General features: G+C 38.1%; 1 protein-coding gene across 3 annotated transcripts in view; it reads right to left on the minus strand.

Annotated features, from left to right (window-relative positions):
• The window catches only part of ERC1 (ELKS/RAB6-interacting/CAST family member 1), a 293,596-nt gene that overhangs the window by 235,245 nt on the left and 40,668 nt on the right, over positions 1 to 17,683 (minus strand). For all 3 annotated transcript variants that reach the window (XM_050909774.1, XM_050909763.1, XM_050909781.1), the window contains exon 2: positions 297 to 713. In XM_050909774.1, the coding sequence (XP_050765731.1) occupies positions 297 to 713 (417 nt within the window). The remainder of the gene's footprint in view (positions 1 to 296; positions 714 to 17,683) is intronic.

The following is a 17,683-nucleotide window of genomic DNA, read 5'->3' on the forward strand; positions in this document are numbered from 1 at the left end:
ACTTTCTCTCAAACTAAAATAGAACGGAAGAATGAATTTTACAGCCTGTGTGGCAATTCACCTCCAGAGCTTCATATGGAGACTATGGGGAAAGTGGGACCTAAAGCACAAAACCCCAGAAAGCACACACAAGGAAGCCATAAAGAAGTTTTAAAACAGGGACAAATTCTGTCAAGTCTCCAATGTAAAATACAGCTTACAGAGAGGATGGAAGAGTCTTTCCTTACAGCTGTGAAATATAGAGAAGACAGAGAAGAGGTTAAGATTGCAGATGAACCCAGAGCTTGGTCACTTACCTCTCTCAGCATGTTGTTTTCTTTTTCCTTCTGTTCGAGAAGGCTCTCCAAGTGGTGCACATGCATCTCTGCCTCAGCCAACCGTCTTGTTCGCTCATGATCTTCTTCAGTGGCTTTTGCTGACAGACCTTTACTCTGCAGCATCTCCAGCAGCTTTTTGATGGACTCATCACGTGCATTTAAGGTCTGTTTCTGCGTCTCAATACGCAGTTCCATCTCTTCTAAGGTTTTACGTAGCAGGAAGAGTTCCTTGGCCTGGCGTTCATGCTCTGCATGAAGTCGTTGGAAGTTCTCCTCTGTCAGCTCTGCCACAAAGGGCTCACTGGTTCTAGTGTTGCTGTCCTGCTGGAACAGCTGGTTCAGGTCCCGCTGGATCCGAAGTTCATCTTGGAGAGCCTGGATAGTCATCTGCATATGCTAAAAGAATAAGTAAATAAAATCAGAGGATTCCTTCCACTGGAGAAATAAAGAGAACAGTATGAACCACGTCAGGCCTCCTGAACTACTAACCAAGAGGAAACCGCAACACCGACAGACCAACATTGTTTTTTGAAAGCAGAACTGAGATGGAACTGGGTAATACTACAGAAATTGCAAATCCCTCCTTCTGTGCCTGGTAGAGGTTGCTTAATACTAGAAACCTCTTACTCGGGTGACTCTCCCACCTGCACCAACTTGAGTGACTCACTATTTCAAATGGGAAAATGTCCGTAGGCATTTGTCAGTAAGCTGAGAGCTTAAAATATTTTTTTTTTCCCCAAATGTTTGCCTACCCTATAGAAGAATTCTGCATAAGAAGTCCTAGACTAGAATTACTATCTCGACAAAGCAGAGGGACATGTGACTATTAGAATCTACGTACCATCTAATAAAATGTAATCAGCCATGAAGGCTTCCAAGGTCTTCAGTACTAACGCTACACATAGCACAGATTTCCCAGTTGACTTACAGAAGAAACTTCAGCATGTTAGGAAAAACTACAACTATACAAAACTGGATATATCCTGACTGGGGAGAAGGGTCACATCATACAATTTTATGCATGAGGATTTTAGTACAGAACAGAAATTACCACCTTACAAAGAGGAACGTGAAGTCAATCAAATGATCAGCAGTAATTTGTGGTTGTGCAAGACAATAAATCCTGTCTAAATGACTGTGAATACAGTGGGTTAATATAGTGGGATAATATAGGAGAAGCACAGTCTGCCTAGAAAAAAGTCATATTTATATAAACATTTGTTTTCTTCTCTGCAAGACAGAAGTATTAAGACAATAACAGAGAAGTACTAACACACTGAACAAAGATCTGATTACCAGGGATGAGATATGCACCGAGGGATACATCTCTACTCCCTTAAGAGTGGCAGACATGCTTACAATTTAGCCTGAACGTGAACAAGTCAGATGGACTGATCCCTGGAGTCTACCTTTATATTACAAAAATCAGTGTCTGCAATACAGCCATTTCCAGTATTCACTAGGACTAAAGTACTAGTTAGTATTAGTTATAATCTACTATCAAGCTTGACGCAGGAGACACACTGTTAATGTCTATAACGTAAAGATGGTGCAAATTAATGTTTGACATAAATCCAAGTATTTCATTTCACTCAAATATTTGTGAAGAGAGGAGATGTAAAAAGATTTGGGTTTAAGTATTACTTCAAGAATATATTTATCACAATTCTTATGTAAAATTCCTTGGAGATATTCAAAAGCTGTCTGGCAATGGTCCTGGGCAACCAGCTCTAGGTGGCCCTGCTCGAGCACGGAGGTTGGACCAGCTGACCTCCAGAGGTCTTTTCCAACCTCAACCATCCTGTGATTCTATGAAAAAACAATAGACAGAAGATAGTATTTGCAGCACAGTTACCTACCTTTAACCTGTTTTAGAAACTTTAATGGTTAGTTTGGTTGTACAGAATGGTGCATAAAGGCAGTCCGATCCCATTTTCTTTACAAAGGTCAGTACTTTAAACCAAGTACTTTCCCTTCTTTTGTGTTCTGGCCTAAGAAGAGCTTTTCAAAACTAAAGGTGCTGTTTCACAATCAGCTCACCTAAGTCCACACTGCCACTAAAATGAACAGTCCAGCGCTCTGTCTTTCCTTAGGTGGCTGGCAGTGACAACTGGATCAAAACTTCACCTGGCTGAAAATCAGTCCCATCAAAACATCTTTCCAGCCAGATCTTTGATCCAGTTGATGGTGTGACTACACCAATGCTGATCCTGGTGCAAAGCAGGGGTGGGAACATGCAGTCAAGGAGCTGGTGGAGAAGAAAATGGAACCATCCTTTACGGTATCAGCATAAACTGAAATCAGCTTAAATGCAGAGCTTCATGGTTGATTTAAGATGCTGTAATTGTCTTTTCTTGTATTTCAATAACACAGTACTTGGCAGTTACTAATTCTGTTAATCTAAACCTACACTTTAGGTTATAGAATCCGTGTGATAACATAGCACAAGTACATTAGGCAAGGGGGGAACTAATTACTCTGTTCTAAAAGGTACATTGTGTTTATATATTGGTGGATGCTTAGATGTATTTTCAAGTCAGCATTTAGCAGTATAAGAGAAGAAAAGAAATATTTCAAGGGAATCAATATGGATTTCAAAAATGTTTTTAGAAATAACTTTTTTTTTTAATTAAAGATTTCAATTTTCATTTATTGTCATTTCTCCAAACCACAGTCAAAGTGGGAATGTCAGACAACCTCCAAGCCTTAAAACTGAGGCACTACCACAAACATGCCAGCGTGCAGGCAGGCAATCAAAACTACTACATCTGTTCAATTAATGTATGTTGATCAAGCTGTAAGAGAAAACCTACTGCACTCATGAAAAGGTTTGCCTTATCTGTACCTATACAACACCAATAAAGTCAGTAGGACTACAACAGCAATAGTGAGAGAATATCCTTAAATTTCGTTAAACAATAATCTCACTAGATATAACTTTACAATTCCACACATGAGTTAATTCCATTTGTATTTGAGAAGCCCCACTTATCCACAGCCCAGCTGTGTGTTGTTCCTCCAGCTAACAAATTCCCACATGCTTCCACCTGCCTCTCCACATACTGCCACTTCAGCATTTCCTTTCTCCCAGGCGAGAAAAGAGCTGCTTCTGAACAACCACATCATCTACTAAATGAAATTACTTCCTCTACTCAGTGTTGTCTCAGAATCAAACTTGGGGTATTTATAAACACCAATGGACTAAAAATCACCACAACAAACTCCTGCGTTTTTACCATTTGATCTGCTGTGAAATCTCATTTCAGGTTACACAGGCAAAAACTGTGTCTGAGACCCACAGAAATTATCTCCCCCAAAGTTGGAAAAGCCTCCATGCAACTTCTGGGTCAAAGAACCACTATCTATTATATGATTCAGAAACATGATGTGAAAAAAAATTTAATACCAGTGACAAACAGTATTTATTGGTATCCATCAGTCTGTTAAGTAAGGACAAGAGACTTTGGAACACTCGACATAAATAGCCAGCAACTGCCTTGAATTCAGTTTCCCAGGAAAAATTAAGATGTGGGGTGAGAGGAAGGGTTAGCACCAAGCTTATGAATTACTATCACTGTTCTCTGAACTGCTCAGCTGAGAACAAACTTCATTATGTGCAAGGTAACTGGAAAATACGCCATAGAAAATTATTCTATGCTTTTGACACCCACTCCTTCCCAACATGCAAGATGTATGCAAAATGGGTTCTCTCCTCTGCCTTCCAAAATTTTTTTTATGATTTTCAGAATAATGGAACAATACCCTTTATTAGTTGGCATCATAAATAAACTACTTTTTCAGTTAACATAGCTCATCTTCTGTATCATTTCAAAGAAAACATCCTTTTCCCTCTGAAGGAGCAGGCAAGTCTTACTAGCTTCTCATCCATTTCTTAGACTTCACTTTTAAATCACTGATTATCCCAGAAAGGCAAAATATTTTCCAAGTTCATGCGATACTAGCCACTGATGCTTAATCCTATTTCTAGGACCTGAATAGAGACCTCAATCAAATTTGAAAACTACTGTTGAAATTGTCTTACCTAGAAATAAACAAGTAAAAATACTTTTAATACCACTGAGCTTGGTTACGTCATACTCTGCTGAAAAAGTACCAATCATGCTTTTCTTAAATAGTTTAATAAAGGTAAGATAATTAAAGTCAAAGCAATTATGTTGAATCTATACTTTGGTTGAAGCTTATTGCTCTTATTTCAGACCTTGAGGATTTCCTGTTTTTTCAAGTAATGAAAATTGGTCTTCAAGCCTCACTACAAGTGATAACTACACCTACAAATCACAAAGATATTTTTGTGAGCACAGTTCTCTAGTAAGTCTCTTGCTGGTTATGCCCAATGTACTTTTCTCTTGACAGAATTAAGCCCCTTCAGGCCCACCTCAAATGTAAATCCTAAAAGGGCAAGGTGCAAACATAACCTCTTACCAGGTGTTCCTCTGCCTGTATTACTTCCATGGGGCAACTTAAAGTTTGTTAACTGGGCTCTACGCAGGGACAGAGTTTGCCTTTCATCCAGCAGCACAAAATTTTCATCTGTAAGTAGCAGAATGATTCAATCTTCGCCTCCACCTAACAGGATTCAAATTCACATTTCCCACACCTTGGCAGATTGATTAGATGAGTTTCCAACCTACAGTATGACGACAGCTAATGATATGGGAATTCCTTATATTTGGCTCACAAAGCAGTCCTGTTGTTGCAGTCTCAGGATAATGCAACGTACCTATTGCTATACTGGTGAGTTTGGGAACCTTGCTGCAGGCAGCTCTTTTCATCTCTCCCTGTTGAAGCTTTTCAATTTTGCATGAAATATTTGAAGATTTAGTAGGCCTGACAGAAAATACTAAACACACAGCTTCTTATTCTAATTGGTGGAACACATAAGAACAGAAAGACCTGAATAGCAATACTTCCAATTAACGTAAATGTTTATCATCTTACCATTCTAAAGGAATTAGGGGATGTGCGTTTTAACATACTCAGACAGAAAAAGGAATTTAATTGATACTCTACAGCCAAGACCTGTATTCTAACCCTACATTTTAGATCAAAAGGAGGCAGCCATTGCTACTAGCATGATTTTGAAAGAAAGGATTAAATTGTGACATGCTTTTTAAAGAAAGGATTTCCACACTCATCTTTGCTAGACAGAGCTTGACCTACCAAGCTATGGTGTTTAAGGTTCCAATACACATTTGTCCGTTTGTTTTTGGTTGCCTGATTTAGGCTATTCACACTGCAGATACTGTCTTTGTAACTACCGTAATCTGATACATACCTCATCCTAAACTTTATTCAAGAAGTCTAAATGCTTAAATTAGAACTGCGGGTTCCGCAACACAAGCGAGGCACCTAGGCACTGAACACTTCTGTAGTTAAGTTCTCCTTGATCTCCTGGATTTAAATTCCAAGTAGGTTAACCAGGGAAATTACTTTAATTTTTTGAATACCAAGAAAAAATTCAGTACATTCAAGAGATGCCTGCCAACAATCAGCAAAAAGGAAGATAAGAACCTACTCTTTCCCAGCAACAAGGGAAAACCTGACATGCAATTATGACACTGTCACAGAAATGTGTCACAATGAAGTGGGAAGCATTGTTATATTCTGCAAAACTCAACAACTTAAAAAAATTCTCCTCTTACACTGGGAGTAGACTGAAGACTCTCATATTCATGAGCATATAGGGTGACAGAAAGGGCGGGGAGAAAGAGAGGTCCTACTAGACTACTTAGTGGTGTGTTAAAAAAGCTTCAGCCTGGGAGATAAAGGTTCAAGCTCTTACTCATCATCTTCATACATCCCAAATGAGGCTCTAGTCAGTAGGCAGTAAGCTGTTCTTGGGTGGATCTCTAACAAGATATTCTTACAGAAGGGACTGAGAGAGATTCTGCTTTGTACAAATATCTGAATATTGACTGACTTCGGAATTTAAACCTACATCTCTCACATCCCAGTGTCACAAAGGGAAGATGAATCTCGGCTCAAGGTCTTTGTCTAAGTTAGCCAAGAGATCCCTTAGCATCTCCCACACTCTAGTGAGCACGCCTGACCAAGTCTATTCCTGCTCAGGGGTTGATCTCATCTCACTCTTCTCTAATTTTTAATCAGAAATTCCACTCCACAGGGAAGAAATCTTTTCCTAACAAAAGTTTTGCTGAAATCAGCAGATTCAATTAAAGTTTCTTATAAAAATATCATTGACAAAACTTAGCTACTGAAAATTTCCTGATTACTTCTACTGTTAACCCACAACGCCACTACATCCTGTACTGAATGACAGCTTTATGATGTACATGTATTTGGCAGTTTTCTGCCAATCTGCTCAGTGATCAAGCTGTTCTTCATGTAGAAAACAGTAAGTGCTTGGAAAGACATAGGTCAGGTTTGCATTTTTTTATTACATATCACATATTTCCGTATTTATTTTTCAGGATTCAGCCCAGGGATAAATAAAAAATTTTAAAAGAGAGACAGATGTAATTTGTTAATTAACCAAAAACTAGGTTTCTGAAGATGCCAGTTTACAGCTAATCTCTTATTCAGCCAACTATTTTTACAGCTGGGAAAGAGAGACAAGCTTTCAGCTACAAAAGCCCTTCCAGGTCTGAAATAGATGTACTTGTAGTACCTACAAACACTGCCTTACTTTTGTCTTTAGATCATCATGACTACAATACTACTACTCTGGAAAGAAAAGATACAATAATTACAATACATTTTATTTCAGAAGGACAATTCAGTAAGGTCTACCCTCAAATGTACATCACCAGAAAATGACAGAACTTAAAGGTGCTTTTCTTGCCAGCAAATCCACATGCACAATCACAAACTTTTGCATTATGATGATTCCCCTCATGTTCTTTACAACAAAAGCATTTCAAACGTTTGTAAGAGGATGAACCACATTCAGCTCAAAAGAGATCACATGCCAAATGCTAGAATAGGATTTGGTCACCATGGGAAATCATTCCCCCCCATTCTCAAAGAGTTAATGTTTTGGCAGCGTTTCTGGGAAATAGATTCTGCTGAATGCACCACAGAAGCAAAGGCCTGGCTGTCTGAGGGAGTCCCTGCTGACATTCAGCTGCAGCCCACGCAAAGAAACTGAAAAAAGGGCTAATGTCAGGTGTCCAGCAGGGCTGTGATGAAACAGAACTTGCCGATTCCAGAAATGCTACATATTCCCTGTAAGATGGATCAGGAGCTTCAAAACCCTTATTTAAATGGAAATTAATGGGTGATTTTTATAATGTTTAGCTTAGATACAAAATACAGCTGTGATTTTAATAGGATTTAATTTGTAAGAGTCAAAGAAAGAGACTTGTATTTTAAAGACAACCATACATTGCATTATCTCTGAGACAGCAGAAGGGCAAGATGGTAAAAAAATGCTATAGATAAAGAGCTTAAGTTGTCAGTAATACATTTTTCAGCTGAACTAGACTCACACAAAATGACTCATTTGGTTTAAGGGGGCAGTGTGCAGCAGCCTAATTCCTTCACCCCTGTCTGTACAAAAAAACCACACAAGCAAACCAGCAGGAATGAATTTAAACTCCTAAAGTAAGATGATCAGAAAGAACTTAATAAACCTGTAGCCACAGAAGAACCAAAACTGCAATGCAATCACCTTATACTAAGTGTACAGGTACAGCCATAAAAAAGGCTGCAAGGTAAAACAGAATAAATGCAGTACACCAGTTATTCAGTGGTAAATGTCCACATGAAAGATTTTACCTGTGGTAAACATGAAGCAGCTTATCTTACAAAGAAAAAAGGTAAGCTATTTCTATTTTCAAGGAATAAAGCCTGTATATGGGCAGTTTCTATAGAATACCCGATGCACAGTAAAAACATAACTTATTCTGAAGAAATTTGTGCACATACCTGTGTGATAAGAATAAAAATTCTGATTAAGCATAGGCAAACCTAGTAAACTTCTGAAAAACATCAGTTCATCTATCAGGTTTTGAACTATGAGTATAATTCTGACCGTTCTCTGGCTCCTAATGGAATTTGAGCTCTGTGGCAGATACCAGAAATGGTCTAGTAGGCAACAGAATTCAAAGTAAAATTATTTCTAAAGTCATACCAGTTAGTCCCAGCTACCATGTGTTTAAATTTCGAAAGGTACATCTACATTAGTAGTTTAGTGTGCTTCAAAAGCTTTTTCTCATGTAAATCTTCCTAGCATCTACATTTCACACGCTGAGTGTCAGCATGCTATGATCCTGGAGCACAGAAACTGGATGCTTTTAAGTGCCCCTCATCTTTCTTGGGAACAGGCATTTTGGGATTAGGGCAAATGTTTAAAATTTCTCATCAGAATCGATAATTTCCATACTGATTTTAACCTCTATTTCCCACTAGGCTGTCCAAATTGGGTTAGCATTACACTACTTAAATATCATGTTTTATTTATATACAAGTATAAGCTTTGATTATTTGTTCTTATGCTGCTAAAGAAACAAGAGTCCTTGCATATATGCAGTTTCATACATTGCAGTAAGATAATTCTTCACAGTTTCTGTCTCCCCTGTCTGGCAAGCACAAACTTCTTTTGTCACAAGCTGTGTTGATAAAATGGATATTCATGTAAGAGGTTTCTGGCGGGGGGGGGGGGGCAACACACAAACATCAGACTGATCTCTATTCAGGCCAGCCATGATAGAACTTGTAGAATTCGATCTTATGCCATTTTGCATGTGTATACAACACACCCAATTTCATCCACAGTATAGATCTTCTAAACGTTGCATCCATGGAATAGGTGCTTGAGTGCCAAATTCAGCTTTTGTGAACCTCTCATCCCATGTAAGTAATTAGACATTATTATGGTACTTAAGGGAAGGAGAATTTTAACATTTACATATGTATAAATGTCTCATACTTTCAAATTAATAGCATCTCTATGAAACATGACTCATTTTGTTAATAGATTAGGAGCTTTTCTGCAAAAACATATTCTTATTAGTCACCTCTATTAGGGAGGTCAGCAAATATATCTTTCCATTAGCTGATGCAAGGAATCAATCCAAGATAAAAGGTGCTCTGCTACACAACCTTTGATCTTGTGTTCAGTATTTTCCAAGATATGAGCATATACCAACACTATGCTCTAAAAAGGAAAAATAGCTGATGATTTATAATGGAAGAGTACTATATGAAAAATCGATGCACAAGAAAGCTGTTCACCACTTTATCCACATCACCCTCCTCTTGCCAAACACCCCCCCCCTCCCCCAAATTTAAACATTCTTCTATACTAGTTGGTTTGGAGAGATTACAGTATTAATCTCAATGCACACATGCATGGGTCCCACAAGAATATTTTGACCAAGATATTTTGAATAACTGCATCTGTATGCATAAACCCTACACCTCTCATGTAAGGGTATAAAATATAGAGTAGACCTGATTTTTAAAGCTTTTTGAATACTTCAAGCTTGTGACTACTGAGAACTGAAGAAACAATTACAAGGTAGGCTGTGATACATAAATCGATAACATCTCAAAGAATTAGTTTTAATATAAAACAGTAAGCTTTTCAACTTCTGCTTGCCCACAATACAATACTTTGTTCTTCCTGTCAATCTGGAACACAGCATAGTGGCATCCTTCACCTGCAAGCAACAGTGGAAGATCTCATGAGCTACCCGATGCTCAGACACTATGAATTGATGACCACAGCAGGAAGCGTTCTTTCCAAACTTGTGCCTCCAGAAATTGAGTTACTGTCCAGATAAGATATCAAGAGCCCAATCAAGAGGCTGCTCAGCTGAAGAAATGAAATATTTGCTAGCCCCATCAGACTGAACTATAAAACATGGACAGTGGCTCACCAGCAATCTGAAAAAACCTGAAATGTACTGGGGTTTTGTTTGTTGGCTTTTTTAAGACATTTTCTTGAGCAAGAAAAGCATCAGATGACCAGATATGGTCATAAATGTGAGAAGACTGCATGAAGGACTTGATACTGTCAAATAATAGAACACGTGACATTCAGGATCTCAAACAACATATGGCTGTACTGTGACACATGGAAAGTTCTTGCCAATGGAGTCTTTGCACAACATTCAACCAAGACAGGGAAATAACCAACAGCAAAAACTAGCTGCTGCCTCTCAGCTGCACATACCATGCGTAGAATGAGGCCTTGCCAGCCTGCTTATAATTTTCCTTGTGCTGATTAGATGGTAACCTTGCAAGACAAAAGTCATCTTAGGGAGATGACTATAGTGTGGAGGCCCTGTACACCCAACACCTCATCCCACTGTTTCACAAAGAGATGGGACCAATTTGGCTATTTCATGGTAATACTTTCATTCTTGATTTACTTGTTCATAGTCTCTCCAATATGCCTTCCTAACTGCTTTTCATCCCATACGTAATTGTAAGCGTTGCATGTTCTCACATTTGCCATATCATCAATTCTTCAGGGAAAGTAAAACAAGTTTCCTGGAAAATAAGCCACAATAAGGAACAACTGCAGACTTTCATACTCAATTGGTTCAAAATCCGAAAGGCCTAAAATGTTAGCTGAAACAAGAGCAGTATCCAGGTACATCATCAGCCACTGTAGAGGACTATAGTTTGTGCACTGCTATATACAGAAAAATAAATCCCTCATTCATTGTCCCTTCTTGAAGTAAGTATGGGATTTTTTAGAGTTATCAATACACAGCAGTCAGCCATGATGGCAGCAATCATTTTAAGTCTATCTTGCAAGATTGGGGCTTGAAGTTCTCACAAGCAAGTCAAGTTCTTGCCAAATGGAAGATATGCATCCCTTCCATCTTCATAATTTTTCTCATTTTCTTTGAAATGCAAGGAGGAAGAAAATAGAAATCCATTTTTAACAACATTTACAATAGCAGCAGCCATCAGTGAGACTCAACTAAGCCTTTTCAAACTTGTGGCTTTTTGACATGATACATGTTATCTTCTCAGCTCTCTGCCATGAAATATTGGCTACACTCACAAAGCAACAGACTTGAAAACGTTTTTTTTTTCTGGATATACCAAGTCTTTTATGCTGACTATAGTTTTGGGAAGACAGGCAGATCATATGTGTTACTGGAATTTCAGGATAAATTTAGAATATGGCTGCAGTAATCATTGTCCCTGTGAAAGAACATACAAAAAAACTCTGATCAAAATGTTCTGGCACTTACCCTCATGCTGAAATGACAGCAGCACCTTTGACAGCAAAGCAGAACACAGCACATTACACTAAGTTCTAAAGGAGCTTTGTGTGACCTTTAAGAGGCAACACAATACCCCCTTGAGGGAGTTCAAGAGATAACTGACAGGAAAGCATGAAGAGGAACTTGGATAGCTCTGGAAATGAGGAAGCCTAGCACAACCTACCTGAATAGGAAGCATTTAAATTTCTGCTAGATGTGCCATGATAGTGATAGATGCTCTCGCACATGCTGCTTTGGAAGTACAAAGTCAAAGACTTTCATTATGAAAATCTTTACTGGATCCTAGAATGTGATGAAAATACCTAAACAGAAGAGTTCTTCCATTCAGAAGAGTGGTTCTTCCCCACAGACATCTTTCTGCTAGGTACAAGAATTTTCAAAGCAAGAGGCAATTCCCTCTGGCAGCAGTGCTCAGTCACCCAACACTCAAGCCATCAGGTGCAGTAAGTTGGGTTCTTAGTATGCATCAGAAATGCATCTGATCAGAATGTGAATCAGACAAGCTAAAATGGGTATCTGCAATAGGACTGACAGCTAGAATGACTTTTGTCAGTGAAAACCTTTAATACTGTCCTGTCTAACCTTGCACATCACTCTAGGAATCAAGGGAATAGACAGAACATAAAGGAGATCTGAGTTCATTGTAATAAATATAAAACTATCTAACACAGAATAGTCTTGCATTGCCCATGGATCAAAATGGACAGTTGGTATAGACTGTGTCGGTAAAATCCTTTAGGGTAAATCTCTCACTGAACGACTACTGGCTCTTAATAAATCTTTTCAGGAACTACTTACTCATGAATCATTACTACTTGGTCATTCAAGCAGTATGTCATGCTGCTAGGCTTCTTGCAGAGCAATGACTGAACTCCCTTGCTTCTTTATATACCAGACTGAGAATACATAACTGTTCAAGATCTGCAAAAATAGAGATAAAATGGATAGAAATGTTGTACAATACAGTCTTTTGGTTCTGGTTCAAGTGCATTTATGCAAATCACCTTGTAACCAAGTGCTCTGCATTTAAAAATTATTCAGAGAAGCATCTTAATCTGTTGATACATCTGTATGAACAACTGTCAAGACAGAAAGGAGAATGGAATTCCCTGTTGTGAGTTCGAGGCGTCAATCCACCAACGCCAGCAAGAGCTTAAGCATGGCACAAGTGTCTGAACACAGATATTAATCTCAGAGCTACATGTTTTATAAGAGTCTGTTAATTCAGAACTAAAAAAAAAAATTGAAAAGGGCTTGTAGCATTGAAAATCTGGAAAGCTCATAGTGTTATGCGTTTTATTTCAGGGAAACAGAACAAGTTGGCTTCTGAAGCCCCAAATTTTCCTCATCTGTTGGGTATGTTCTGGGACCTAGAAAGAATTAGGGAAAAGACTCCCTCTTTCTAATCCATCTCAGTGCAAGACTGAAGGGCCAATGGTGATACTTATTTAAATGCAAAGTTTAAGGCACACTTCAGAACAACTTGCTGTGCTTTCCCTGAGAAATAACCCCATATGGCCCCCTCTCCCCACACCACTTTCCTGTAGCTTTTGCACACAGTACTCATTAGTCAGGAAACAGACCAAAAGTTAAATAGAAGTTAAATAAGAGTTAAATGCAGCAGAGTTTAGCTCTTTTTTCACTCAGACAAATGGATGCCTAGATGAGTGTCCTGGTTTCAGCTAGGACAGAGTTAATTTTCTTCCTAGTAGCTGGTATAGTGCTGTGTTTTGGATTTAGTAGGAAAATAATGTTGATAACACACTGATGTTTTCAGTTGTAGCTAAGTAGTGTTTATACTAAGTCAAGGATTTTTCAGCTTCTCATGCCCAGCCAGCAAGAAGGCTGGAGGGGCACAAGAAGTTGGGAGGGGACACCGCCAGGACAGCTGACCCAAACTGGCCAAAGAGCTATTCCATACCATATGACATCATGCCCAGTATATAAACTGGGGGGAGTTGGCTGGGAGGGGGGGATCGCAGCTCGGGAACTAACTGGGCATCGGTCAACGAGTGGTGAGCAACTGCATTGTGCACCACTTGCCTTGTATAGTTTAATTCTTTTAGTATTACTATTGTCATATTATTATTATCATTGTTTTTCATTCCTTTCTGTCCTATTAAACTGTCTTTATCTCAACTCACGAGGTTTTTTTCCTGATTCTCTCCTCCATCCCAGGGGTCGGGGGGAGCGAGTGAGTGGCTGCATGGTGCTTAGCTGCCGGCTGGGCTTAAACCACGACAATGAGCTTTACTAGACAGAAGACGTGTACATCTAATCAACACAGAAACCCTGAACACATTACTAAGAAACCACCCCACAATCCTGAATTTCATAATCCTTGCATTCCTTTTAGCTTTCACCTAACATTAACATATGTTTTACTCATCATTAGAACAGTCTGTTGGTAACACTGCTTTGAGATACTTTTGCTATGGAGATTGTCAGCAGAAAATTTACAAACTCAGGACCGAAATGAAGTGCCCCAAATTCTTGAAGATTCATACGTGTTTCTCCCCTCTGATCAGACCCCCAAGCCACCTAACCTACTAGGACAAACATGTCCTAACCTAGTAGGACAAACCTCAGATTTCCTCATAGTCCCATTAATGCAGCTGGAGTCCATACATAAAATTTCCAGTAGCTATTTCTGACTAATGAGCACTGACCAGATATGCACCTAAGCTTTCAGGGCTGTTGGTATTGGTGTTGGGGGAAAACCGGGTTTTGTTTTGTTCTTTTTAGAAACTTGTCTTTACAAACACACAGTTCTTGGAGAACAAGATATTAGAGAACCACATTTAGTTTGCTTTATGAGCTTTGCTACTGAAAGCAGACATCTATTTGTCACCTTGTTCTGCCACAGACTAACTGATTGCTGTTGACATCTGTATCCCCAAACAAAAAATTTTAGAATATCTTCCCAAACTGATAACTGCATACATAATAGCTAGCATAAGTGACAAACTCCAACTGACAGGAATGCAAAAAGCTAATCTATATAGTTTCAGGATTATCTTCTGGTCAGTCCCTAGCTACTACATAGAGGTAGGCAGTAAAGCTGGATGGAAAATCCTTCCTCAGAAAGCCCATTTCTCTCATCAGTTTCCAAAATAGCAGGGGTAACATTGTAGAGGAGGCAGTGCTGAACCTGGAAAATTTAACTTTGAGATTCTGGGGATTTCATCCTAGACACCATTCTCAGAAAAGCAGGAACTACGCGCTAGTCCAACAAATGGAAAGCAGAAATCCATCATGCCCCCAAATCTGTCTCTCTGTTTCTAGTTACGCACACAAAAGATTTCTACAATTTTATCTTTTTCTAACATTTATTTCAATTTATCCAATTTTCACAAAAGAATACCTCTTTTGTCTGTACTTTAAATTTCATAGATTATGTACTTTAGTCATATCATTCTTTTTAACTCATCTGCAACCCTACATCACAAAATAAAAGCCACTTTTAAAGTTCAGCATTCCACTGCAGGCATGGTTTTGGGGTTGGTTTTTTTTTGGTCACAGTTAGTAATCTGTTAATTTTTTTAATTCTGATTTTGTTTTCTGAGAAAAACCTCATTAAAAATCCTGATATACAACATTCAATAAATGTAAAAAGATACCTGGTAACATAATATACTACTCTAAAAAAAAAAAAAAAGCCCCCATTATTTGATTAGTTTTACAATGAAAGGACAGAGCAGCTCCTCTTGATTAACCTATCATGAACAATTCAAGAAAAAAAAAATCAGTGGCAACTTAAGGGTTTTAATTTAAGTGATAGCAGTTAAAAAAAAGCCAGTTATTAAATGGCTTCAAACGGTATATTATGCAGAACAGGTGAAAAAAAGCGTTAAACACCCCCCCCCGCTACGTGAACTAGTGAAGAGTGATTTATAAACTCAAACCACAGCTACTGTCAGAAGAATGGACTATATAATAGGGGACTAAAACCATACAAATGTAACCTTTCCTTAGTCAAGATTAAAATAAAATAATTTTTAAAAATGCTCAGGAGAACAGCTAAGCAAATGATGCAATCACATTTCTATTAGTCAAAAATCACGATCATATCGCTTTCCCATCATTGCTTTCCTCGAACCTAGATTATCAATCCTTCAGGCAGCAATTGTGATTTTGATGTATGTGCTGGTATAACAACCAGAATAATACAACACCAACCCTTAAACACAACCACAATATAAATAGTGAATCAAACTGTTAAAGCAGAAAAGGATTGAGAGCAATAAATAATGAATGAATAAAGGCTTTCATGAAAGCATTACCGTTCTCATGGTCTAAAGGTCTGAGTACAAGATTTGTATGGAGAAGTGATAACTCTACCAGCTGAGAAACAAAAAACAGCTTTCAGCACACTAAGTCCTTCTTTAGGCTTTGCTGGTTTTGTATTATATCTTTGAATCTATATAGAAGCAAATAACAAATATGGTGAATTAATCTTGATTATGTACTTTAAAAACAATATTTTATCTAGTCTATGATTTTTAGAATTCAGTATTGGTTTACTGCATATTTTTTCCCATGTCATGCCCACAGCTATCTCCTCACTATCCCACAGACAATTCTATCTCACAGGAGCTAGTTACTGTAATGAACTCCCTCCATAATATCCCCCCTCTCTTATCTACAGCTAGATACCAGGCTTATCTACCAGCCAGAATTTTTTCTGCTGAAACTGAGTAGCATTACTCAGCACAAAATTTCTCAATTTGTTCTCAACTTGAAAGTTGCTGCTTCTGTCCCTTTTCCTCCCATAAAAAAAGAGGTTTTGAGTCCAAAAGTTTGTTTGCTCTTCTCTTGGCTACATCATTTAATCTAGCAAGATGTTTTATTTCTCTACAAGCCTTGCTGTGGTAATCAGCCTCTCCTTGGACACGTTTCTTCCCCTCAAAAAAGGGGAAGGTATTGTCATACAGATCATCAGAATATTTTATTGTACTCCGAAACAGTTGTACTACGGTAACACAGACATGAGTAGTACAACTTTATGACAATCTCTAGCATCTATTTTAAAGTAAAGTAAATACAATAGTTCAAGGCTATTGCTAATACAAGGTTTCTTTCTGAGTTCTCTTCTGAAAAATAAAAAATTTCCTTGAAACAAATCTGTGTATTACTGATATAATAATGAAGCAATACTTAGGCATAATGGCACCTAGACACTAAACATACCTTAATTTTCCCAGAAGACAGTCCGATAGCCTTACTGGAACATTTGATAATTTATTTTGAGGAAGGATTTAACCCTTGAAATCTATTTGCATCATTCTCCTTGCAGCAGAAGTATCCATGACTCACTGTTGACACCAGGCAGTAGCATGATACAATAACCTTCTTGTGCTTCTCAACTGCTAGGACTGGCAGTGACTCACCAGCAACTTCACTCAGGCCAAGATTTCCCGTGATGCAGGCTTCTGTGCACACCACTATTTCAGCAGCCTTGCTTACACTCTCAGTTCCACACATCCAACATCCACAGTCAGGTAATGAAGATGATACCCCATATCTTGCCTCTATTACATATAAGCACCTGTATTTATTCAACCCAAACAAAAGCTTTGGCTACGTTCTAATACTATTAAAATAAGTGGAAAATGTGACTCAAATCTTCAAAAAGACTAAGACATTTATGGATTCTCTTATTTCTTTCCTCCCCCACAGCAAAATCTGTATTAGGGACCATAGTTCAAAAGATGAACTGCATTTAAGATTTTCAATGAAAAGTTTCAAGGCATTTCAACTTTTTGTTGGTTTGTCTGCTCTAAGATTTTCAGTGATAGGAATATACCATGAACTAAAAGTCACTAAAAATAAATAACTATGCTGCTACAGTGTCTTAAATGAAAAAGCAAGTATTCTTGGTAAGTGATTTTAGGAGGAAAAAATACAATTATCCAAAATTAGTCTGACAGAAAAATTCCCTTTATTTCTTACGGAAAAAGTAACACAAGAACCTTGACTCCCTCACAACCAACAGATTGTTGATTTAATTATGTAAAATAAATAGATAACAGCTGTGTAATTAATCCAAAGCTGAACCAATGACTCCATTGATCCACTGAATCCATTTATTCATTTCCATAGCAGAGTTCTGAAGGCAACACTAAAATTTATGAAGAA

Source organism: Gymnogyps californianus, chromosome 1, assembly GCF_018139145.2.
Source record: "Gymnogyps californianus isolate 813 chromosome 1, ASM1813914v2, whole genome shotgun sequence".
Taxonomy (NCBI): domain Eukaryota; kingdom Metazoa; phylum Chordata; class Aves; order Accipitriformes; family Cathartidae; genus Gymnogyps; species Gymnogyps californianus.